This window comes from Chelonoidis abingdonii, chromosome 2 (assembly GCF_003597395.2).
Source record: "Chelonoidis abingdonii isolate Lonesome George chromosome 2, CheloAbing_2.0, whole genome shotgun sequence".
Classification (NCBI taxonomy): domain Eukaryota; kingdom Metazoa; phylum Chordata; order Testudines; family Testudinidae; genus Chelonoidis; species Chelonoidis abingdonii.
The window spans coordinates 136337774-136361568 of NC_133770.1; the positions used below are offsets into that span (position 1 = coordinate 136337774).

The following is a 23795-nucleotide window of genomic DNA, read 5'->3' on the forward strand; positions in this document are numbered from 1 at the left end:
ACTGCAGCGCTGGTCGCTGTCAGTGTGGACACACTGCAGCGCTGGCCGTATACAGCTGTACGACCACAGCTGTAACGGCCAGCGCTGCAAAACTGTAAGTGTAGACAAGCCCCAAGAGGCACTAGCAAACAAGGGGGTTTGAGAGAGAGTTTGTAGGAGGGAGTTGTAATATAATTGCTATGGTTAGGAAAGACTGCCTTCTCTACCTGCACCTGGATCTAAACAACCAGACCATGGATGCCTCTATACCATCAGGGCTTTGGATCTGGCCCATGGGATTGCCGCCCCTGTGGCACCATGGGGCCCGTGCCACTCCCAGAAGTGGCTGGCACCACGTCCCTGTGGCCCTGGAAGGTGGGGGGCTGCACAGGGCTTCGTGCACTGTCCTCGCCTGCAGGCACCTCCCCCCGCACATCCCATTGGCCGGGAATGGGGAACTACAGCCAATGAGAGCTTCAGGGGAGGTACCCTCAGTGAGGGCAGCATGCGGAGCCCTCTCCCTCCCTCCCCCAGGGATCGCAGGGACTTGTTGCTGGCCGCTTCCAGGATCAGCATTGTGCAGGACCAGGGTAGGCCAGCCCCGCTGCACACTACTGCCAGCCCAGAGCTGCTCCAGGTAAGCGGTGCCGGGCCAGACACCACTACCTGAACCCCTCCTGCACCCCAACCCTCTCCCCTAAGCCCCTTCCTGTACACCGCACCCCCTCTCACACCCTGCACTCTCTCCCGCATCCCAACTCCTTCTCCAGCCCTACATTCATGGCTCTGCATGCAATTTCCCCACTCAGATGTGGCCTTAGGCCAAAAAGTTTGCCTGCCCCTGCTCTACACAGATCCTGGTACGGATTTGCAGACTATATCCTGCATTTCCCACTCACAGAAAGCCAGGTTGGGGGGACCATCCAGTGTGAAAGGTGTCTGCTGCTGGAATCTTTCAGGTAGCAGGTGGGAGAGCTACAGGAGGTGGTGACTGGGCTGATGAGCATCCATGCTCATGAGGAATTCATTGAGAGTATTCACAAAGAGACATCTAAGGCTTAGGAAGCTATCCAGCTAGAGAAGACTGCAGTCACACCACCAGGGGAGGAGGATATTGCTTGACAAAGGGTGGACACTGGCTGGTGATTATTCTGGAAGCAGACAATGCTCAACCCATACTCCCAACCCACCCACCATAGTGATTAAGAACTATTATGCTGCCCTGGCAACAAGCAATGACGAATCACCTCCAAAGGTGGAGGACGAGGAGAAGCCAAGTACCCCTACGGCTGTGAGGATCACAGCCACCACTCCCAGGAGGAAACTTAGGGTAGTGGTGGTCGGCGACTCTCTTCTGAGGGCCCATCTGTCAGCCTGACATGGCATCCTGGGAGCTGTGCCACATGCCAGGGGCTCCTATCTGAGACAATACAGAGATAGTGTCAAGGATCATCCACCCCTCTGACTACTACCCCATTATCCTCATCCATGTGGACACTAATGATACTGTGAGGTATGACGCTCAGCAGATCAGAAATGACTACAGGGCTCTGGGAGTAAGGCTGAAGACATTGGGAGCACAGGTGGTGTTCTCTTCGATCCTTCTGGTCAAGGACGAGGCCCAGGCAGAGACAGATGCATCCTGGAGGTGAATGCTTGGCTGCGAGGATGATGTTGCAAGGAGGACTTCGGCTTCCTTGACCATGGGATGCAGTTCTGGGAAGAAGGACTGCTAAGCTGGGATGGGGTCAGCCTATCAGGGAACGGGAAGAGCATAATTAGATACAGAGTGGCTAACCTAGTGAGGAAGGCTTTAAACTAGGTTCGATGGCGGCAGGTGACAAAAGCCTGCAGGTAAGTTAAAAACATGGAGACCCGGGAGATGGGTTGGAATCTGGGGGGAGCATGAGCTGTTATAGTAGGGATAAGGGAGAGAGACAAGAGAGAACATTGGAGGAAATCAGATCAGTATCTTAGATATTTGTATACTAATGTGAGAAATATGAGGAAGACGCAGGAAGAACTTGAAATGCTAGTTAATTAACACAACTATGACATAGCTGGTGTCACAGACTGATGATACGCATGACTGGAATATTTGTAAAGAAGGGTTCAGCTTGCTCAGGAAGGACCGGGAGGGAAAAAAAGGAAGAAGGTGTTGCCTCATATAGAAACTGTATGCACTTGGACTGAGGTTGTTATGGTAGGGGTCTACTACAGACCACCTAACCAGGAAGAAGAGGTGGATAAGTCTTTTTTTAAACAACTAACAAAATCATCCAAAGTACAGGACTTTGTGGTGATAGGGAACTTCAACTACTCAGACATCTGTTGGGAAAATAACACAGCAGGGCACAGATTAGCCAATAAATTCTTGGAATGTACAGTATGGGTGTAGGTGCAGGATTTTATATTTGTATATCAGAATGAATGTATGAGTTGATCATCCTGCCAGCCACCCTTTTTGAATAGCAGTAAGGAATGACATTGGTAGAAACGCATCTGACAGACTGCCAATGTCTGTACTGATGTTAAGGCAGGGATGGACCAGAACAATCCTTATGACTGATCATCATCACCCTTTTGTTTTAGGATAAGTTATAATGTCTACTATAGTTTCCTATATGTATTATAAATTAGGCAGGCTAGTTAAATATACATTTCTTTGTTTTAAGGTTTAGTAAGTAAGAGACAGGATCTTGTATTGTGTCTATGTTAAGTAGATTATAGGAATGTTGAAGGCCCGGGCCAGAACATGAACTGTTTTAATTATAAGATTTAGTAAGGTTTAATTTACAATGCCTTTCTTGCTCAACATAAAAACTGCTGTATACCTTTGAAGGTCTCTGTAAAAGACTGTGTGAATGAGGGATGCATGCATCAGGGAAGATAAGGTGTGAAGACCATTGTTATAGCTAGATGGTCAAGGAACAAGGAGTGAAGAGACTTAATGACACCAGAGAACCATCAACACACATCCATAATTAAGGAAGGGCAGGCTGAGAACCTGAGGTGGATGCTGGCACCCCTAAAGACAAGACAATTGATTAAATCGAAACCAGGACAAGATGACCCTCTCTGAGGTGTTTTGGAATGCTAACATCAAAAGATAACACCAATTAAGGAGTAACTGGTCACAAACTGACACAGAAAAATCCATAGACTTCAAGAGAGAAAAAAAAGACTATAAGAAAAGCATGCTTGACAATGGGACTTCGGGTTCATCTTGCCACAACTCCAGGAGCATCAGATCGCAACCAACAGAGCCCAGCTCCCCTCTACAACCAATCTGTCTGGACACTAGATTGATCCAGACTCTAGACTGGTAACTATAAACATCAGCTGGCAGACTGTGTGCATGCTATGTGTGTGTAACTGAAAAGCATATGCTAACTCAGGGGTCGGCAACCTTTCAGAAGTGGAGTGCCAAGTCTTCATTTATTCACTCTAATTTAAGTTTTGTGTGCCAAACATTTAACGTTTTTAGAAGGTCTCTTTCTATAAGTCTATAATATATAACTAAACTATTGCTGTATGTAAAGTAAATAAGGTTTTTAAAATGTTTAAAGCTTCATTTAAAATTAAATTAAAATGCAGACCCCCCCGGACTGATGGCCAGAACCTGGGCAGTGTGAGTGACACTGAAAATCAGCTCGTGTGCTGCCTTTGGCATGTGTGCCATAGGTTGCCTACCCAAGTGCTAACTGCTGTATTCTCATAAATAGCAAGTCTAAGGGCAAAAGCAATTGAAGACAGTTGGCAGTTTGACAAAGAAGCATTATTAACGCCAGAAGAGAAAACTATCCCACTACGTAGGAAAGATAGGAAGAATGGTAAGAGACAACTCTGGCTTAACTAGGAGATCTTCAATGATCTGGAACTGAAAAAAAAAACGAGTCCTACAAAAAGTGGAAACTAGGTCAAATTACAAAGGATGAATATAAACAAATAACACAAGTATGTAGGGACAAAATTAGAAAGGCCAAGGCACAAAATGAGATTAAAGTATTTAGAGACATAAAAGGTAACAAGAAAACAAATACATTAGAAGCAAGAGGAAGACCAAGGACAGGGTAGGCCCATCATCCAATGAGGAGGGAAAAACAACAGAAAATGTAGAAATGAAAGAAGTGATAAATGACATTTTTGTTTGGTTTTTCATCAAACAAGCTGGTGATGGTGATTGGTCATCTAATGTAGTGAACGCTAGTGAAATGAGGTAGGATCAGTGGCTAAAATAGGGAAAGAACGAGTTAGAAATTACTTGAACAAATTAGATGTCTTCAAATCACCAAGGCCTGATTAAATACATCTTAGAGTACTCAAGAAGCTGACTGAGGAGATATCTGAGCTATTAGTGATTATCTTTGAAAAGTTATGGAAGATGGGATAGATTCCAGAGGACTGGAAAAGGGTAAATATAGTACCAATCTATAAAAAGGGAAATACGGATAACTAGGGGAATTACAGATGTCATCTTAACTTCAGTACCCGGAAAGATGATGGAGCTAATAATTAACTAATCAATTTGCAAACACCTAGAAGGTAATAAGGTGATGAATAACAATCAACATAGATTTGTCAAGAACAAGCCATGTCAAACCAACCTTCTAGCTTTCTTTGATAGAGTAACAAGCCTTGGGGATCAGGGGAAGCAGTAGATGTGGTATATCTTGACTAGTAAGGCTTTTGATACTGTCTCGCATGATCTTCTCATACCAAAAAAAAAAAAAAAAAAACTAGGGAAATACAGCCTAGATGTCTAGATGCCTTCCACTGAGCTTTTAAAAGCAACATCTTATTTAAGCTAAAATGTATGACAGACTCTAAATGACCAACTGGTTTATCATCATGAAAACCAGTTAATTTAAGATTTCAGTTACTCTCTGGTATAGGGGATCCCACACAATGTAATAAATTTGCTTAGCCTTTTTTCTAAGGAGCCTACATCTTGTTTGTAGTGAATCTCAAGTATTTTTACAAGGCTGAGCTCAGAATTAGTTGATTTGATCCTGATTTCCAATTTATAGGGTTCCCGTCCCCCTCAATTTTTTTGCGGTTGATGCATATATGTATCAGTTGCCATTGGCTCTACCTGGGCTACCATGTCTACTTGTTTGCTAGCAGTCTGGCACATTACTGGCAAAGGTGCTATAACATTCTTACTGTGGGGTCTCTTCTGTTCTCAAACACTTCTCTTATATGGTTAGAGGCAGTTCCTCTGCCCTGAACAGTAACATCAGTTTATGTTCTATATAGCCTGGATTATTACAGCTTTACAAATTTTCCGATCCCCTCTCCTAGACCAGGAGTAGCTGTTTTCCAACTACAATAGTTGTTCCACTGGGCACATTCAATAGAGCTCTGAATATGGTATGCATGTCAGTTCATCATTGGTCTACATCATTGGCAGCTACAAAATAAAGGTCATAAATTGGTTCAAATCCCCTGATACTGAAGTATTGTCTGTTTCCCACTTGTGCAGTCCCATGCGCTTACAGTCATTTCCTTACCATTAGTATTATTCCGCAATGTTTCATACACACACACACACAAAACTAATTTCTAGAGTCAAAAGGAATTTTCACAAGCAAAATTTGAATTTTCTTTTACATCCAATAAATCCTGCTCCCAATGGAGGTGGCAATAATCTTTGCAGACTAAACTACTGAGGCTTTTTCTGCAGTGATGTGCTCTTTTACCTCCACTTTCGAAGAAAGGACATACCATTTTTAGATATTTCTGACATCAATTCCAGCAGGTCTCCACGTTTTCTTCAGAAACTGAAGCTCCTCATATATTCCGTCTCAGTTAGGAAAAATACTGTCTTTTCGGTTTCTCAGTCACCCTGTTGTTTACAGAGCTGTTTGGATCCAGTCACTATTCAAGGCTCCTTTTGCCCAAGCTGTTTCATTTTAGTCTGTAGACTTGTCAAATTGTTATACAGTGTCTCAACCACCCCTTTTAGAGCTGTGCTATCCTTGCTCAAGATGGTTAAAAAATGTTCCTTTAGTTGAACAATTCCAGCAGAACAATGTGGAGGTGGAGCCATATATCTTGAGTCTTAGCAAATGGAATAACCTACTTAGCCACCATTTTAGAGTTGACATTTCTTTAACAGTAATTGTTTTTATTATGGGTTCGAGTATGCTACTAATTTATGTCAACTTGTAATTTACACTAATTTGTTGCCTATTTCTATTAGGCTTAGGAATTCTGGTAGCACATACACACTTTGTGAATAAAAGCAAATATTCACAAGCAATGGTGTACCTTAAAGTTGAATTTGTATAAAAGGAAAAAGTAAGTAAAAATTCTGAACTTCAGAAGAGATCAAGGTAGTTTTTCTAGGGATGCATCTGGTAATGCTGCAGATATCAAACTCCTCCTATCAAGTGCACTTATGGGATTCCAGACTCAGGAAATGATCAACTTTCTTTGCTACCTAAAGCCTAATCAGGACACAGTTTGTAAATTTCTATTTCGTTAATACTTAAGAGTTTCCTTAATGCCCTTCAAAGTCAGACTGTATCTTAAATCTTCCAGATCTTCAGCTTCTCAAACGCCTGCATCTTGCATTCCTAGAATCAGCTGTTTCCAGAATGTTGTGGTTCAGCAGTGCTTCTCAGCTCCAAACCTTGGGTGCTTTATACTCTCTGTGTCCAAATGGGATAAGCCGCTGGTGATTCTGACTAGCTGGTAAAAAGCCCTCTTTCAAGACCTTTGCTCAGTTCCCACTGTACTGCTCTCATCCTCCAATTTTATAGAAAATGTTCTTTAGTTCACTAATTCCTAAGTTATGCAAGTATTTAAACAGAGAGAAAAAGAAATTAAATGCAAAGCTCATTACACAAAGAAGTTGAAAGATTTAAACAGTTCCATTACAGGTAGAAACTGAGCGTCAAGCAATGGTGCAACACAAGCTCTATGTACCACTTTAGTCATTATGACAGGACTTAAATGGTGCATTTGCCTTGAGCTAGTCCTTTGCATAGGGTGACTCTCACCTTATATAGGAAATACCTCAAACTGTCAGACCAGTTGTCAAGGTTCCTTCCCCACTCTGAACTTTAGGGTACAGATGTGGGGACCTGCATGGACACTTCTAAGCTTAATTACCAGCTTAGATCTGGTATCGCTGCCACCACCCCCAAGCACTACTTTTCTCCCCAGGGTAGTCTTGAGAGACTTCATCAATTTCCTGGTGAACCTAGATCCAAACCCCTTGGATCTTAAAACAAGGAAAAAATCAATCAGGTATTTAAAAAGAAGGCTTTTAATTAAAGAAAAGAAAGGTAAAAGAAAACCCTCTGGCAGAGATTAGCATACCAGCTACTCTCACAGACAACAGATTCAAAACACAGAGAGATGTTTCCCCTGGACAAAAACTTTAATACACACAAGAATACCCAAATTTGATAATTCCCTAATGGTACCAAGACAAGTTACAAAGAAAATAAACATAAACCTATTTATCCCTTTCTAAAACTTACTACTCTGATAAGAGGCTGGTTCCTTGATCTTTTCACTCCGGCTGAAACTGAAACTCTAAACAAAAAAACTTCCCTCCTTCCTTTTGAAACATCTTGTTCCCCCCATTGGTTCCTCTGGTCAGGTGTGTAGCTAGGCTAGGTGAACTTCTTAACCCTTTACAGGTAAAAGAAGCATTAACCCTTAACTATCTGTTTATGATACGTCCCCCCAAATCTCAGACAGTGTGGAACCACACTGGCGGTGATTTCTTCCTAGAACTTTAGAATAAACAGATTAATAAAACACATGCACCTTTACATATACTACTACTAATTATGTAAAACTACAAGATTTTTCACATTTCAAGGACAATTTTAACCAGTTAACTCTGGGAAACTTTCACGGGAGAGTGCATCAGTACTTTGTTAGAAGCTCCTGAAATGTGTTGAATTTCAAAATCAAAATCTTGGAGAGCTAAACTCCATCGAAGAAGTTTTTTGTTGTTTCCCTTGGCAGTATGAAGCCACTTTTAGCGCAGCATGGTCGGTTTGTAGCTGGAAACGCGTCCCAAACGTATGGGCGTAGCTTTTCCAGGGCATACACAATGGCGTAGCATTCTTTTTCACTGATTGACCAGTGGCTTTCCCTCTCAGACAGTTTCTTGCTGAGAAACACGACAGGATGGAATTCTTGATCTGGTCCTTCCTGCATTAAAACTGCTCCTACACACACGCTCAGATGCATCTGTGGTTACTAGGAATGGTTTGTCAAAGTCTGGGGCCCTTAGCACAGGGTCAGACATGAGTGTCGCCTTAAGCTGGTTAAAGGCCTTCTGACACTCATCAGTCCACTTAACTGCATTTGGCTGTGTCTTTCTGGTCAGGTCTGTTAGTGGGGCAGCGATTTGGCTGTAGTGTGGTACAAATCGCCTGTAATATCCGGCCAAGCCTAAGAAGGATTGGACCTGTTTCTTTGACTTTGGGACAGGCCACTTTTGGATAGCATCCACCTTGGCCTGTAGGGGATTTATCGTTCCTTGACCCACCTGGTGTCCAAGGTAAGTCACTCTGTTTTGGCCTATTTGACACTTTTTAGCCTTAACAGTTAGTCCTGCCTGCCTGATGCGCTCAAAGACTTTTTCCAGGTGCTCCAGGTGTTCTGCCCATGAATCAGAAAAAATGGCCACATCATCGAGGTAGGCAACTGCAGATTCTCCCAATCCTGCTAGGAGACCATCTACAAGTCTTTGGAAGGTGGCGGGTGCATTTCGCAGCCCGAAAGGAAGCACATTAAATTCATACACCCCTGCATGGGTGATGAAGGCTGACCTTTCCTTGGCAGGTTCATCTAGCGGTACTTGCCAGTACCCCTTGGTTAAGTCTAATGTAGAGATGAACTGGGCACGTCCCAATTTCTCCAATAGCTCATCGGTGCGTGGCATTGGATAGTTGTCGGGACGAGTTACAGCATTTAGCTTACGGTAGTCCACGCAAAAGTGTATTTCCCCATCTGGTTTGGGAACTAGAACCACTGGAGATGCCCATGCACTGTTAGAGGGGCGGATTATACCCATCTGTAGCATGTTTTGGATCTCCGTTCTATAGCAGCTTGGCATGAGGAGACACCTGGTAGGGTGGGTTCTAATTGGGTGAGCATTACCTGTGTCAATGGAGTGGTATGCCGTTCAGTCCGTCCTGGGGTGGCTGAGAACATTGGCGCGAAGCTAGTGCACAGCTCCTTGATCTGCTGTCGCTGCAGATGTTTCCAAGGGTTGTGGAGAGGTTCACCTCTTCCACGCCACCGTCACTTTTTCCTTCGTAGTAGACACCTTCAGGCCACTCAGCATCATCTCCTCCCTGGGCTGTAAACTGACAAACCTTTAATTCTCTGGAATAAAAGGGCTTTAGAGAATTAACATGGTACACTTTAGGCTTTAGGTTGAGGTGGGGAATGCTATGAGATAGTTAACAGCTCCCAGGCGCTCTTGGACCGTGAATGGCCCTTCCATGACGCTTCCATCTTATGGGCCTGTAGCGCCTTCAAGACCATAACCTGGTCCCCTACTTTGAAGAACGCTCTCTGGTATGTTTATCATACCAGGCCTTTTGCTCTTCCTGAGCATCCTTTAGGTTTTCTTTAGCAAGGGCTAAAGAGTGTCGGAGGGTGCTTTGTAGGTTGCTTACAAAGTCTAGAATGTTAGTTCCTGGAGAAGGCGTAAACCCTCCCATTGCTGCTTCACCAACTGTAATGGCCCCTTAACCTCGTGGCCATACACAAGTTCGAATGGTGAAAAAACCCTAAACTGGGATATGGTACAGCCCTGTAGGCAAAAAGCAACTGCTGCAACACTAGGTCCCAATCATTGGAGTGTTCATTTACGAATTTACGTATCATGGCCCCCAAAGTTCCATTAAACCTCTCCACCAGGCCATTGGTTTGATGGTGGTAAGGGGTGGCAACCAAGTGATTCACCCCATGAGCTTCCCACAGGTTTTTCATTGTCCCTGCCAGTAAGTTAGTTCCCGAATCTGTAAGGATGTCGGAGGGCCAACCTACCCTGGCAAAAATATCTGCTAAGGCCTGGCACACACTTTTAGCCCTGGTATTGCTTACAGCTATTGCTTCCGGCCATCGGGTAGCAAAATCCATGAAAGTCAATATGTACTACTTTCCTCTGGGGGTCTTCTTTGGGAAAGGACCCAGAATATCCACAGCTACTTGTTGAAATAGGACCTCAATTATGGGGAGTGGCTGGAGAGGGGCTTTGACCTGGTCTTGGGGCTTTCCCACTCGTTGGCACACCTCACAAGACTTGACATAATTAACAACATCCTTGCCCATTCCCTTCCAGTGGAAAGACTTCCCCAACTGGTCCTTGGTTCTGTTCACCCCAGAATGGCCACGGAGATGATCATGGGATAAGCTCAAGAGCTTTACCCAGTACTTAGTTGGAACTACCAACTGTCTTTGAGGACGCTAGTCTTCCTGGTGTCCACCAGAAAGAGTCTCCTTGTATAAAAGTCCTTGTTCTACAACAAACCGGGATCGGTTAGAAGAGCTGAGAGGCAGTTGGATGCTCCATGCTGCCACCCAAGCTTTCTGAAGGCTGTCATCTGCTTCCTGCTCAGCCTGGAACTGTTCCCTTGATGCTGGAGACACCAGTTCCTCTTTAGACTGTGGACTTGGGCTTGGTCCTTCTGGAAGCGATGTATATGATTGGGTTGTTCTCGTTGATTGTGAACTGCTCTCAGCTGGTGCACTATGTGATATTTTAGGCTCCAGCTGAGCCTCTAGGGTAGGGTTGTCTGCTCCTTCTGCCAGTTCAGGCCCGCTGGTGCCCTGTGGCGTTGGAGTTGTAGAAGGGTTTGCAAGCACTGGAGTCAGTGCTGGTAACGGTTCTGGTGCTGGTTGCTTCGCCAGTTCCAGTTCTGGGACTGAATTCACTACTGTTATAGCATTCATGGGTAGAAGATCCGGTTCCACCACCTCTGTCTGGGTCTCTGGTAACACAGACGGAGCCCTGGTGGATGGCTCAGGAACAGGGATTTATGTGGAAGCTTGTTTGGCCTGGCTGCGTGTGACCATTCCCACCCTCTTGGCCAGCATCACATGGTTGGCGAAGTCTTCCCTCAGTAGCATGAGGATGGGATAATTTTCATAGACTGCAAAAGTCCACATTCCTGACCAGCCCTTGTACTGGACAGGCAACTCAGCTGTAGGCAAGTTTGACATGAATGAGTGAATTGTCACTTGGGTCTCTGGGTTGATGAATTGGGGATCCACTAAGGATTGGTGGATAGCTGACATTTGTGCCCCAGTGTCTCTCCACACGATAACCTTCTTTCCACCACTCTCAAGGTTTCCCTTCGCTTTGAGGGTATTTGAGAGGCATCTGGGCCTGGGGATCTTTGGGGTGATTATGGTATAATGAACTGTAATCAGTTGGGGTTCTTGGGGCAGTGGGCCTTTATATGTCCCAGTTCATTACATTTAAAACATTGCCCAGCTGACTGGTCACTGGGCCGAGGTGGGTTGCTGGAGACTGGTGAGGTGGGACAATAAGGCGTCTGGGGCTTTCCTTGGGTTGTAGATGGGGCCTTGGGTTGCCCCCGGTGATAGAGTTTGGTTTCGGTTTGCTCCCTCTGATACTCACTCCAACTGCTAGTAGTTTTTTTCTTTTCTGCCACTTCCACCCATTTGGCTCCAATCTCCCCCGCCTCGGTTAGTTTTGGGCTTCTCATCTAGGATGTACCTTTCTATTTCCTCAGGAACACCCTCAAAGAACTGCTCCATTTGCATAAGGAAGGACAGAACTTCCACAGAGTCAGCACTTGCTCCTGATATCCAGGCATCCCAATTCTTTCCGATGTGGTCGGCGTGTCAGGTAAATGACATATCTGGTTTCCACCTTAGGGCTCGGAACCGCTGACGGGCATGCTCAGGTGTTAGCCCCATTCTGATTCTGGCCTTGGTTTGAAAAAGTTTATAATCGTTCATGCATTCCTTAGGCATTTCAGCCGTCACCTCTGCTAAGGGTCCACTGAGCTGTGGCCTCAGCTCTATCATGTACTGGTCTGTAGAGATGCTGTACCCAAGGCAGGCCCTTTCAAAATTTTCTAAGAAGGCCTCAGTATCATCACCTGCCTTGTAGGTGGGGAATTTTCTGGGATGGGAAACAGTACCTGGAGAAGGGTTGTTAGGGTTGGCTGGTACATCCTGCTTAGCCCTTGCTAATTCCAGTTCATGCTTTCTCTCTCTTTCCCTCTCCTCCATGTCTTTTTGTTTCTCCTCCATAGCTCTTTTGTGGGCAGCCTCTTTGGCTTTCTCTTCTCTCTGGTGGGAAGCCTCATCTCTGCCCATCTGTCTGTCATGTTCCTTTTGGCTCTCCTCAGGCTGGAGTTTGGCTAATTCCAGGTCCTGTTGTATGGGTTTTTTTTTCCTTTGCTTGACATGTTTCCCTGCTCTGCCTGAGCTATCTTAGTTTGCGAGGTAAAAAACAAAAACAAAAAACAAACCCACAGCTTTTAACTGGACTTCTCAGAATGAGAAGAGACCAGAAAAACTGGTTTGTAACTTGTCTTTTGCAAACTGTTAATTACCCTCCAGCTAAGCCCAGCTGGAATCGTTTCTAACAAAGCCTTGTTAGAAAAACCTTTATCTGTTTGCCTTAGGGTATCTCTCCTTCACTGCTTCCCCAGCATCTCAAAGGAGGGAAAAAAAAGCTGGCTTTTGGTTCCTAAAAAATCCCTCACCGCTGCTCACCATGTCAAGGTTCCTTCCCCACTCTGAACTTTAGGGTACAGACGTGGGGACCTGCATGGACACTTCTAAGCTTAATTACCAGCTTAGATCTAGTATCGCTGCCACCACCCCCAAGCACTACTTTTCTCCCCTGGGTAGTCTTGGTGAACTTCTTAACTTTTTACAGGTAAAAGAGGCATTAACCTTTAACTATCTGTTTATGACACCAGTAGAAACATTTTAAATGTGGTCCTTTAAGTTAACAAAATCATGCAAATCGTATGTCACAAACATAATAACTATAATCATTGTAAAAAGTTATGCTTTCCTATACCAAAGCAAATATGCTGGGGCAATGTGACACCAACTTGACCCTCACTCTTTTCAAATCCCTCCATTACAAATACAGTTCCTCCGTCTGTCCAACATTAATCAGCAAAAAACACTGTCGTATTTATTAACCAAAATATCCCAAGAAAACAGAACACAGCAACAATCCTGCACTGCTCTGCACTAAAGCCACCTTCTGATCACTGAAGACACTATGTGTAGGAATTATTCCTTTTCCTTTAAACTGTGAACTCTTCCCCATTGGCTTTGTACACTGCCAAGCACTATGCTCTTAATAAATAAATAAATAAATATTGCTATTTTGTTACAATACAATCCATATATTATTAGATAGTGTTACTTTAGAATTATATTTTAATAGCATACAGTTGATCATTATAAATGAAAGGGGTTTTTGTTGTTGTTGTTTTTGTTTTTTTTGGTAATAGCGAACTATTGTACTAGTTAAGTTAATTATAATATTTGCACTCCAGGACCTGATCATGTGGTATGTACAACACTGATATATCAATGGGAGCTGTGGGCACACATGGATCACTGGCTGCTGGGAAGGATGCCAGGGAGGACAACACGGACAAACTCTTCATAGAAGATGACATATACATTGTGTGTATGAAAATCCTACTGATCTCAATGGGAGTTCTACATGCAGATCACTGAAATATGGTATCCTAAAGAAGAAAGATATTTCCAGAAGTTCTCAATAATAATTTTAAGATAATTAAGATGACTCTTTGTTCAAAAATGGAATGGCCTGGTAATTTCTCAATGAAGTTGTTTTAAAAATAATATTACTGCAATAATGAACAAGAATGTGAATTCTCTTAATGTCACTGTTGGATAGCTTAGTTGAGCACAGTATTTTGTTTTCTTTAATAGTACAGAGATATGTGAAAGGCATTCAAATACTAGCATTCAAATCACTTTTTATATCCTGAGGAACATCTTTATATTTTTGCACTTTTGAACAGTGCTCAAGTAAATAAAAGAGAGTGGACTTGGTCCTCCATGACAGAAGTCTAATAAAAGCAGGATCAAACCAAGTGTCTGTGAGTAAACAGGTTCAGTAAATAGATAATAGATACACAGACATTCTCGGTCACAGTGTAGGCACTGTCTCCACAAACTATGGCAGCTGTGATTTATGAGGAATTTCACTGAGTTTCCAGGGTATTGTGATTTTTATAATCAAACTTTTTACACCTCAATTTGTAACAAAATATCAAGATACACTGAAATACATTCAAGTATGGCCTATATCATGTCCTCCTATAGAAAACAAAAACAAACAAAACAAAAGAACCATGAAAGGAATCATTTAAATCGAAATTTTGGAGATACCATAAACTTCCTGAAGACTCGTCTTTTGGGGGACAGAGCATGAAAGTAGGAGATATAAATATATAGGGGATATATGTGAAATCTGGGATGCCCTAAGGTGTTTGGGATTTTTCCATGAATGTTAGGACACTTTCATGTTTTAGGACACAAAGCCCTCCCCACTAAAACAGGTACTGCTAACGAGCTACAAAGGGTTTACAAAGATTCTGCATAGAGTCTCTGTATCTTGGCTCCATTCCCTGCTTGTTCATTCCTCAACCCCAAATACCTGCAGCCACAACCACACAATGCTCACACCAAAGGGTATCTTTCAATAGTGAAATGAAGCCTCTCTCTGCTTCCCCTTCCTTCCTAACCTTATACACTTAGGGGTAAATCCACATCCTTTCTCTGTGGAGATCCCCTTTCAGTGGAATTGGATGAGAAGTAATCTGCACGTGGAGGGGCTACTCAGGATTGGTACTGGAGGATGGATTTGCTCTTTATAGGCCCCTGAACAGTGATTTGTGCAAGTAACATTCTCTCCCTTCCATATAGCGGAAAGAGGAGTCAATGCTCTTAAGAATCTTAATATTACTTTTGACAAATGATTTTTAAGACTAACCTGCATATACCACTTCAATTGCCATCAGTAGGTGTTAAACTCATGTATCTAAGGGCAGAATTTGGCACATGAGGCCTGATTTTGAGCTCAATTACTCAGATGTTAATCAAGATTCCTCCATCCAAATACTTGGGGTTACATTTGTCAAAATCATTTTGAGATCAGAATCAAATGTTATTTCCAGGATAAATATGTAATTTTGTAAAAATAAGCAATAGGGATTTAAAGCTATACAAAAAGAAAACCTAAATAAAATAATGAAATAAAAAAGGAGCTGCCAGTTAAACGGAGAATATGAATTTCTACCAATTTGGAGTGATTTCATTATTCACAATTCAGTTCACTATACTATCTCAAATTTACTTTATTTAGTATGAAAGATATTTAATTCCTTACTTGTTTCTTTTGAATTTCCCTCCTTTTCTAATGTCATAAACCTGGATGTCTTAGTCAGCAGAACAGTTCTAGTATCACAACATTAGTGGACTAACAGAGATGTGGAGGTATGGGTAAACTCCTTTTTTCTATTTCCCTGAAAATGTTAGGTCCTATATCTGTAACTCCATGGCGTGTGATTTACCACTGTGGTCTTCAATTAAACTGCAGCTGTTGCATCACAGTATGCCATTGCAGAACACATTAATGCATGCCAAAGCAAAAACAGAATGATACAATCCAAAACAGCAAAAAGCAATGCTTGATATTTTGAACATCTCTATTGCACTTTATGACTGTATGGCTGCTCTTTGACCAGTGAAGAACACAGAAATCATACAAAACAGAGAAAGATTTTTTTTTGAAATTAACTTTCCCCAAACTGTAGTTTAACAAAAAATAATTTCTTCTCTGTTTTGCATTAAATGATCATTTGGAACACCAGCAAAAGAAGTTTGGAAGAATATATTTGGAAGCTGAGATTCTCTATTCAGCTGATGATGTTTATTATAAGGAAATAACATTTAACAGTGAGTTTCTCAGTAATGTACAAGTACTGTTCTGAAGAGTGACTATGTAAAAAATGCACCTTTTTACTCAAAGGAGGTGCTCCCTGTGGATAATTCACAGTCACATCCAATTGCTGAAGTGAAAAAAACATTTCCACATCCCACTCTTTAAAATATTTGACTTGTTAGCACCTCAAAGTCCATACAGATACGAGTGAGTTGTATTCTTATCTGGCTCACACATCACAAATAGAATTGTTTTATAAGTTCCAATTGCATGTTGATTAGATGTACTTGTACCACCTCAGTGAAGACACTGGTGCTGCACTGATGTACCTGAGGATATAAATTGGCCTGCAGAATCTTTATACAACTGATGATGCATGAGAAAGAAGGAATCCTTAGCCTGACTCTCCAAAACCAAGCTGAGTTTGCATAGCTCGGAGCTGGGAGAAAATAATCTTTTTAGTTGTAAACTGAGCATATTTGATATGGAAACCACTGAAAAACAATAAAATTGGAATTCAACAATGTCATTTTTACAGAGTCACATTTCAGAAGTAGAATTTTGCATAGGTTTCATTACATCTTTATCAGCAAATTTAAATATGAATAAGCTCTGGTGGTCTGAAGCTGTTAGTCTTCACACTAAAAATGACACAGCAGACAGCAGTTTGATCAAGTGCTGATAAACTCAAAGCATAGACATTGCTGAAAAAGACATTCTAATGCATGTAAAATATGTCTTTTAAAACAGTGCTTCTCAAAGCCAGTGCGCCGCTTGTTCAGGGAAAGCCCCTGGCGGGCCGGACCGGTTTGTTTACCTGCCACATCTGCAGGTTCAGCTGATCACATCTCCCATTGGCCGCGGTTTGCTGCTCCAGGCCAATGGGGGCTGCGGGAAGTTGCGTGGGCCGAGGGACATGCTGGCCGCCACTTCCCACCACCCCCATTGGCCTGGAGTGGCGAACCGTGGCCAGTGGAAGCTGCGACTGACCAAACCTGTGGACGCGGCAGGTAAACAAACCATCTCGGCTCACCAGGGGCTTTCCCTGAACAAGTGGCAGACCGGCTTTGAGAACCACTGTTTTAAAGCAAATTTAAAATAACCTTTTTTATTTTTGTTTTGTCATTTTAACTTAAATTTCATTGCTGATACAAACTACCCTATTCTATGAGAAAAAAATATTTCAAGTTCATTACTGGTTTTATATCTAAATGGAGAAGTAAAACAAAAAAGATGTTAACTGTATATGATGCCATAGAGATTACAATGAAGTGTTTTATTCAGTGGGGCTATTTCTTCCATCACACCCACTGTAAATCAAGAGCAATTCCTATGAAGTCAGTGGAGTCACAATGGTATAAAACGAGCGGAAAGGGAGAGAAAAATCAGACTCAGTATTTGCATAAAAGAAAAGGTCTAATTTTCTTTGGAAAGTTTGTAGTTTTCTAAACAATAAAAATACGACTCTGATCTTGAAACACTGAACTTTGAATTGTGATTATTTCTAAAAAATTCTAATATTTTACTCTATTTTTACAAAGACTAACATTTTTACTTATTTTATCAAAATTATGTGTCTATACCACCCACTGTGAGCCATGTGTTCCCTTTTGAAGAAAAAAAAGCAAGAAATGGGATAGAAGTGCAAAGCAAAAAATATCAGTCAGCAAGCTCACATACAGCTTGATGGACCTGCATAAACAACTAATGTGCAACAAACCAGAGGAGGCCTGGCTTTGACAACCCACTGTAAAAGACAACAGTGTGTAGATCCTGTGCTGTGGACAACAGGGATGTCAAGACTTGAGTTTTTGCTTCTGTTTTAACTCAAGTTCCTTGACTGTCAACTAACCTGAGTAAGCTAACAGTTTTGTAAATACTAGTCCAAGATACTCCACAAATGAGCTGCAGGAGTGTTTGTTTGTTTGTTTGTTTGGGCACTACTGCCTCAACTGTAGGTTAAATAAATTTGAACTTTGGCACCGCACAATCCCTCAATTGCAGATGTACCTTCCTGTGACTGTTTTAATTTTGCTATGTATTAAATATCAAAAACAAGTTATTTAACCATGTACACTAGATCATTAAATAATCTAACAATCAACAGGTACCTAAGTGCGGTATGTGCGTATGCATGTGTGTGCGTGTGCGTATATATACATTTGGAAGAAAGCAGGGCTGTGAAAGACTCCAGTCTTCCTTGAAGCAACACACAAAATGCATGCATGCATGGAACGAGGCAAGAGCTCCTAACTCCATAATTTTTCTCTTTGTATAGTTACTTCTGAGGGTATTCTGTGCCAAAAAAATATAAAAATTCTGTGCACAATATTTTAAAATTCTGCAGAATTCCATAAATGTTATTCATCAAATAAATGTGGAGGCTCCAGCATGGCACTGAGCCACTGGCTGCACAGAGGTGGGAGATCACTCTACAGTCCCCTCTCCCTCACAACATGGATTCAGCAGTGAGGCTGCACCCAACCCTGACATAGCACAAGGACCGGACCTGCCCTAGAAACACCCCAGGGCCCTGCCTCTCCATGCCAGGTTCACCAGGTGTGAGCAGACAGGCTCAGCAAGGCAGGATCCAAGTGTGGAGGGTCTGAGTGTGGAGCAGGGGTTGGCAACCTTCGGTACATGGCCCATCAGGGTAATCCACTGACGTACCGCAAGACATTGTGTTTACAATTGATCGCCCACAGACACAGACACCCAAAGCTCCCAGGGGCCGTGGTTCACCATTCCTGGCCAATGGGAGCTGCGGGAAGTGGCGGCCAGCATGTCTCTGTGGCCTGCGCTGCTTCACGCGGCTCCTATTAGCTGGCAACAGCAAACTGTGGCCACTGGGAGCTGCGGGAGGCCATGCCTGTGGACAGTCAATGTAAACTGGCAATGGATTACCCTGACAGGCCGCGTGTGGTCCGCAGGCCACAGGTTGCCCACACTGGCCTAAGGGGTTTCCAGGTCCTGGATTTGGGTTCTATTTCTTCCTCTGCCACAGACTTGTGTGAGCCTGGGTCAGATTATGGCCAGATTTTCACAGACATTGAGCAGTCACTGCTCCATTGAACTTCCATGAGCCAACACTTCTGAAAATTAAGTAATCAGTCTCTAGGCCTCAGTTTTCCAGTTGTAAAATTGGGATAATATTCACAGAGGTATTGTGAAGATAAATTCATTAATGGCTATGGGGCTATCAGATAGTCCGAATGCTATTAAAAAACCAATACATAATTAAAAAATTATATTATTTAAGGCACGGTTTGGAAAGTGTGCAGTGTATGAAGTGTGAGGCCACATGCTGAATGATGAGAATAAAAATGAATATTCAACAGCCGTCTCATTCACTGATCATTCCCCCTCCTGCTCAGCAACTGAGGCAGGGCTCCTGTGCTACACTTTGCAACCTAATTATTCCTTTAATACCACAGTTGTTATGTCTGGATATAAGTATGATTCCACACAAAAGTTATAATGTACATGAATGCTAGCTTCTTTCATTGGCATTTAACAGTATTAAGTGGCATTCTCCAGTAATAACTAGACACTACAAGAATTTAAATTAAGCAACAAAGGGTTTTACATGTCTCTGAATCCCTTCTAAGGGCTTTATCCTATACTCATTGCGTACCCCAAACTTCCATGCACGCAATGGGATAAGCAAGAAATGCAGGACTGGGTCCTAACATAATAAAAGAAAGCCTGACATCTTGTTCTAAAAAAAAAGAGTCAGTTTTGCAGATATTTTTAATTTTGCTTCAATTCTTCTGTCAATTCTAAATGGAAGCTTCTGATTTGGGAAGAGACATAAATCTCCAGTGTCTGATTGATACAACAAAGAAAAACATGTCAGAAATTTGCTCAATACTGCAATTCTTAATATAAGTTATTAATATTTCTACATGTTTTAGACTATTTTGGCTCTAACTCTGCTGTGTTCTGACTCCTTAGTCATTAAGTATCCCTACTGATTTGATATATATTTGTGGATTCCCAAATATAGAGCTATTTTACATAGCTGAGAGGACACTCTGCAAATAGGACTTGTACACTAATGTGTATCATGGATGATCATTCATTATTACATTACAGCTAAATCAGTGATATTGACAGCTCTGTTTGTCTGGTATCCTGAAGCTTTATGATTCCTTTCTGTATGTCTACAGTGTATGAGTATGTTGCATATATATAATATGAGAAAGAGAGACAGAGAACGCATTTGGTCCTAGTTTGCTTCAGCTCCAAAAATGTAAATGTCCCATTATGTTCACGAGAAAGATGGCTTGCAGCCCTTTTTAAGACTCACACAAAATTTTAGCAGGAGAAAACAATTAGATAAGAAAACAGATTTCTTTAAAAAAGGCATTGAAAAGCTTGATGAAAACATTTTCTCCCTCCCACCACAAGCAGCAAAAATACTAAAACCACAAAACATATAGTCCCAATGCTAAGATTTTTCTGCCTGAGATTTTTTTGAGGGGAGGGGAGGAAGTAGAGGAGGTTGCCTTTTTTATCTGTAACACTGCCTTCTGCAATTTGTATCAGACATTTTTACAAGTTACAAATACAGTATAAACTTTTCTAGCATTACTAATAAAGTTTAGAGATTTAGTACTGAAGTAAAACACTTTATCCATAAAAGACAACTTTATAAAATATTTCCACCTACCTGTGCTAGTGCGATAAGTGCCTGTATGTGCTGGTTGCAGAGGGTCCCCCTGACTCTGGCTGAGACTCCTCATAGGGGGCTTCTGATACACTCTATCTTCGTAAATGGGATCTATATGGTGCTCTGGAGACTGCAGCGCCCTTAATTCGGAGCCAAGGTGGCTGTGCTGGCTGCTGTAAGATGCCCGAGACCCAGCTGCAAACAGATTTATACAGGAAATTTAAGAGCGAAAATCCTCCATGAAGCAGGATCCAAATTGATGAAAAGCATATTTGAAGACAACTCTTGTTTTCAACAAAAACAAAACAAAGAATTTTTAAAATGCAAAGGAAAATAACGTGAAATGGCACCAGTGATGCAAGTCAATCATCTTATTGGCATCACCCAACTGTCTGCTTTTGCTTCAAAACCTGATTTCCTCAAAAGGCAGAAGATGTTTCAGAGATAAGTAAATACTGTGCAGGGCCAATAAAAATAATTTTCTCATCCAGAGACTAACAACCGTGGCAAGTTGCCTTATCCAGGGGAACCCTATTGAAGGGCTCAACTGCCAAATTAGAAATATGAGGAGGAAAGCCAGAACTAGCCCCACGTGCTGTGTCCACATGGTAAACCTACAACTGAAATAAGTTAAAGCTGATGAATAAATGTGTTGTTCACATCATCAAAGCAGACCTTCTCACTGTTTCATCTGAAGTATGACAGAGCAGATATGCCTCATCAGCACTTTTGTCCTAGACTCTTTAGAAACCAGATTGCTAAGGCTTTTCACAGCCTAAATCCTCTGGGGATGAATAAATTAAACATATCTTCAAGAAATAAAATATTTTAAAGATGTAGTTAGAAATAAAATATCTTTTTAAAAAGATGAATCTGCATTTTACAAGACAGAAGAGTTTATCCCTATTTTTCTTATTCTAATAATAAAAAGTAATATTTTACTATCAGGTTATTAACAGAGAGACTTGTAAACTTCCAGATTTGGCAATTAGCCTAAACATTTGTTTCACTTTTTAACATAAATATCTTGTTTATGTTTGTCTGCTTTGTGATCTATTTCCAAGGATAAGATTGGGGGAAGACATACAAAAGTAAAACACACAAAAGGTAAACAATATTTTCATTTTATTAAATATTATAATGCAAGGCACAAAAATAAATACCAGACAGTTCTGAGATGAAAGCACATTCTCTAGAGTTGGGAAGCTGCTGAAGGTTTAGAGACAATACAGAACAGATTTTTTAAAGAAAAGAAAAGAAAAGAAAGAAAGAAAGATGATCAATAATTGATCGGTAGATGATCGATCAATCAAGCCAGTATGTGATTTTTCATCACCACAGCCATTGACAAGAACTCATGTTACCCTCTGCTGTTCTGGACATCTTAACAAGAATTCCAAAGATGACTTTATTTGCAGCTACTGTAGATATCAGGAAGTGGTCATGATTACCACAGATGGAGAAAACAGCAATGCATTGTGGGCCAAGTTTTCAAAAGTCTTCAACCCAAATTCTTTGAACCTGATTCTCAGAGGAGATTAACACCTCCAGAAAGGCTCACCCTCCTTTAAAAATACTAATATGTTCTTGGTGACTTCCAAGTTTTTGTATGAACAGTTTTGCTTTCCATTCAATTCCATTTGTGTGTGAAAAAAAAATATGTGAAAAACTGAGGGCAACATTTTAGAAACCATTTATCAAACTTTCTCCCTATAAGTTTTTTGGTCAGAAAGAATGTGATATCTAAATGAAATAAATTAACTATTGAAGAATTATAAATGGTGTCCTTTCTTTAGTTAATTTACAAATGAGTGCTGCTGTTGAGAGTGATATGATGGATTCAGTCCTCAGTCCTGCTCCCACTGAAATCACTGGGAACTTTTCCACTAACTTGAGTGGCAGCATAACTTAATCTTTTAAATACATTTTAAAATGGTTATGGTACTAATTTTGTGGCAGAAGGCATGATTCAACTCCTCTTTCACATAACACTAAAGATTTTCTCTTAAGGACCTCAAGTCCTGATTCTACAATCCCTTATATACTTGTTTAATTTTAAAAACCACATAATCCCTTTTTATTATTATTTTCATTATAGTATTGTCTAAAGCAGAGGTTGGCAACCTTTGTCATGCAGTCCATCAAGGTAACCTGCTGGTGGGCCACGAGACATTTTGTTTACATTGACCATCTGCAGGCACGGTTCCCCTGTATCTCCCAGTGGCCACGGTTCGCCGTTCCCGGTCAATGGGAGCTGCAGGAAGCGGCGTGGGCCGCAGGAACGTGCTGGCTGCCGCTTCCTGCAGCTCCCATTGGCCGGGAACAGTGAACCGCAGCCACTGGGAGATGTGGAGGGGGCTTGCTTGCAGATGGTCATCGTAAACAAATGTCTCGCAGTCTGCCAGCGGATTACCCTGATGGGCTGCATGACAAAGGTTGCCAACTCCTGACCTACAGGGCCATCTGAGTTTGGAGCTCCCTTGTGTGAGGCACTCTACAAACAAATAGCAAGTGACAGCCTCCGCCCCAAAAGAATTAACAATCTAAATCAAACTGGAGTCGGTGCTTGTGTAGGGAAAGCCCCTGGTGGGCTGGGATGGTTTGTTTACCTGCCCCGTCCGCAAGTCCAGCCGATCGTGGCTCCCACTGGCTGTGGTTCACTGCTCCAGGCCAATGGGAGCTGCTGGAAGTGGTGCAGACCGAGGGACGAACCACAGCCAGTGGGAGCCACGATCGGCCGGACCTGCGGACAGGGCAGGTAAACACACTGGCCCAGCCCACCAGGGGCTTTCCCGACACAAGTGGCGACCCCAGTTTGAGAAGCACTGATCTAAATAGACATGACAGACAAGGGATGGGAGTGGAAACAGACTCAGAGAGCTGAAGTGACTCAGCCTAGGTCACACAGCAGTTAAGTGACAGAGCTGGGATCCCCCTGAAGTACTTGCGCTAGTGTTTTCAGAATTGGGTTCTAAGTAGTGAACAGTGATTCTTTCCCCCATAATTTTGGGGTTACCTGCTAAAGATTCTCAGATAAGACAAAAAGTCAGTAAAATATCTAATAAACATTTTAAAAAATAGAAACCTCAACACAACATAACAGATATTATATTTTAGAGATCAGGTTTATCACTTTATTAGAATTTATACTTTCACATCAGTTACTTTCATTTCTCTTCATAG

The 23795-nt window shown here is 42.0% G+C and overlaps 1 protein-coding gene across 5 annotated transcripts in view; it reads right to left on the reverse strand.

Annotated features, from left to right (window-relative positions):
* Positions 1-23795, reverse strand: part of CTNND2 (catenin delta 2) — a 1230307-nt gene that overhangs the window by 445830 nt on the left and 760682 nt on the right. For 4 of the 5 annotated variants that reach the window (XM_075062683.1, XM_075062681.1, XM_075062680.1 and 1 more), the window contains one exon: positions 20613-20807. The exons of the other annotated variant lie outside the window; for it this stretch is intronic. In XM_075062683.1, coding sequence (XP_074918784.1) covers positions 20613-20807 — 195 coding nt within the window. The remainder of the gene's footprint in view (positions 1-20612; positions 20808-23795) is intronic. 5 annotated transcript variants of the gene reach the window in all.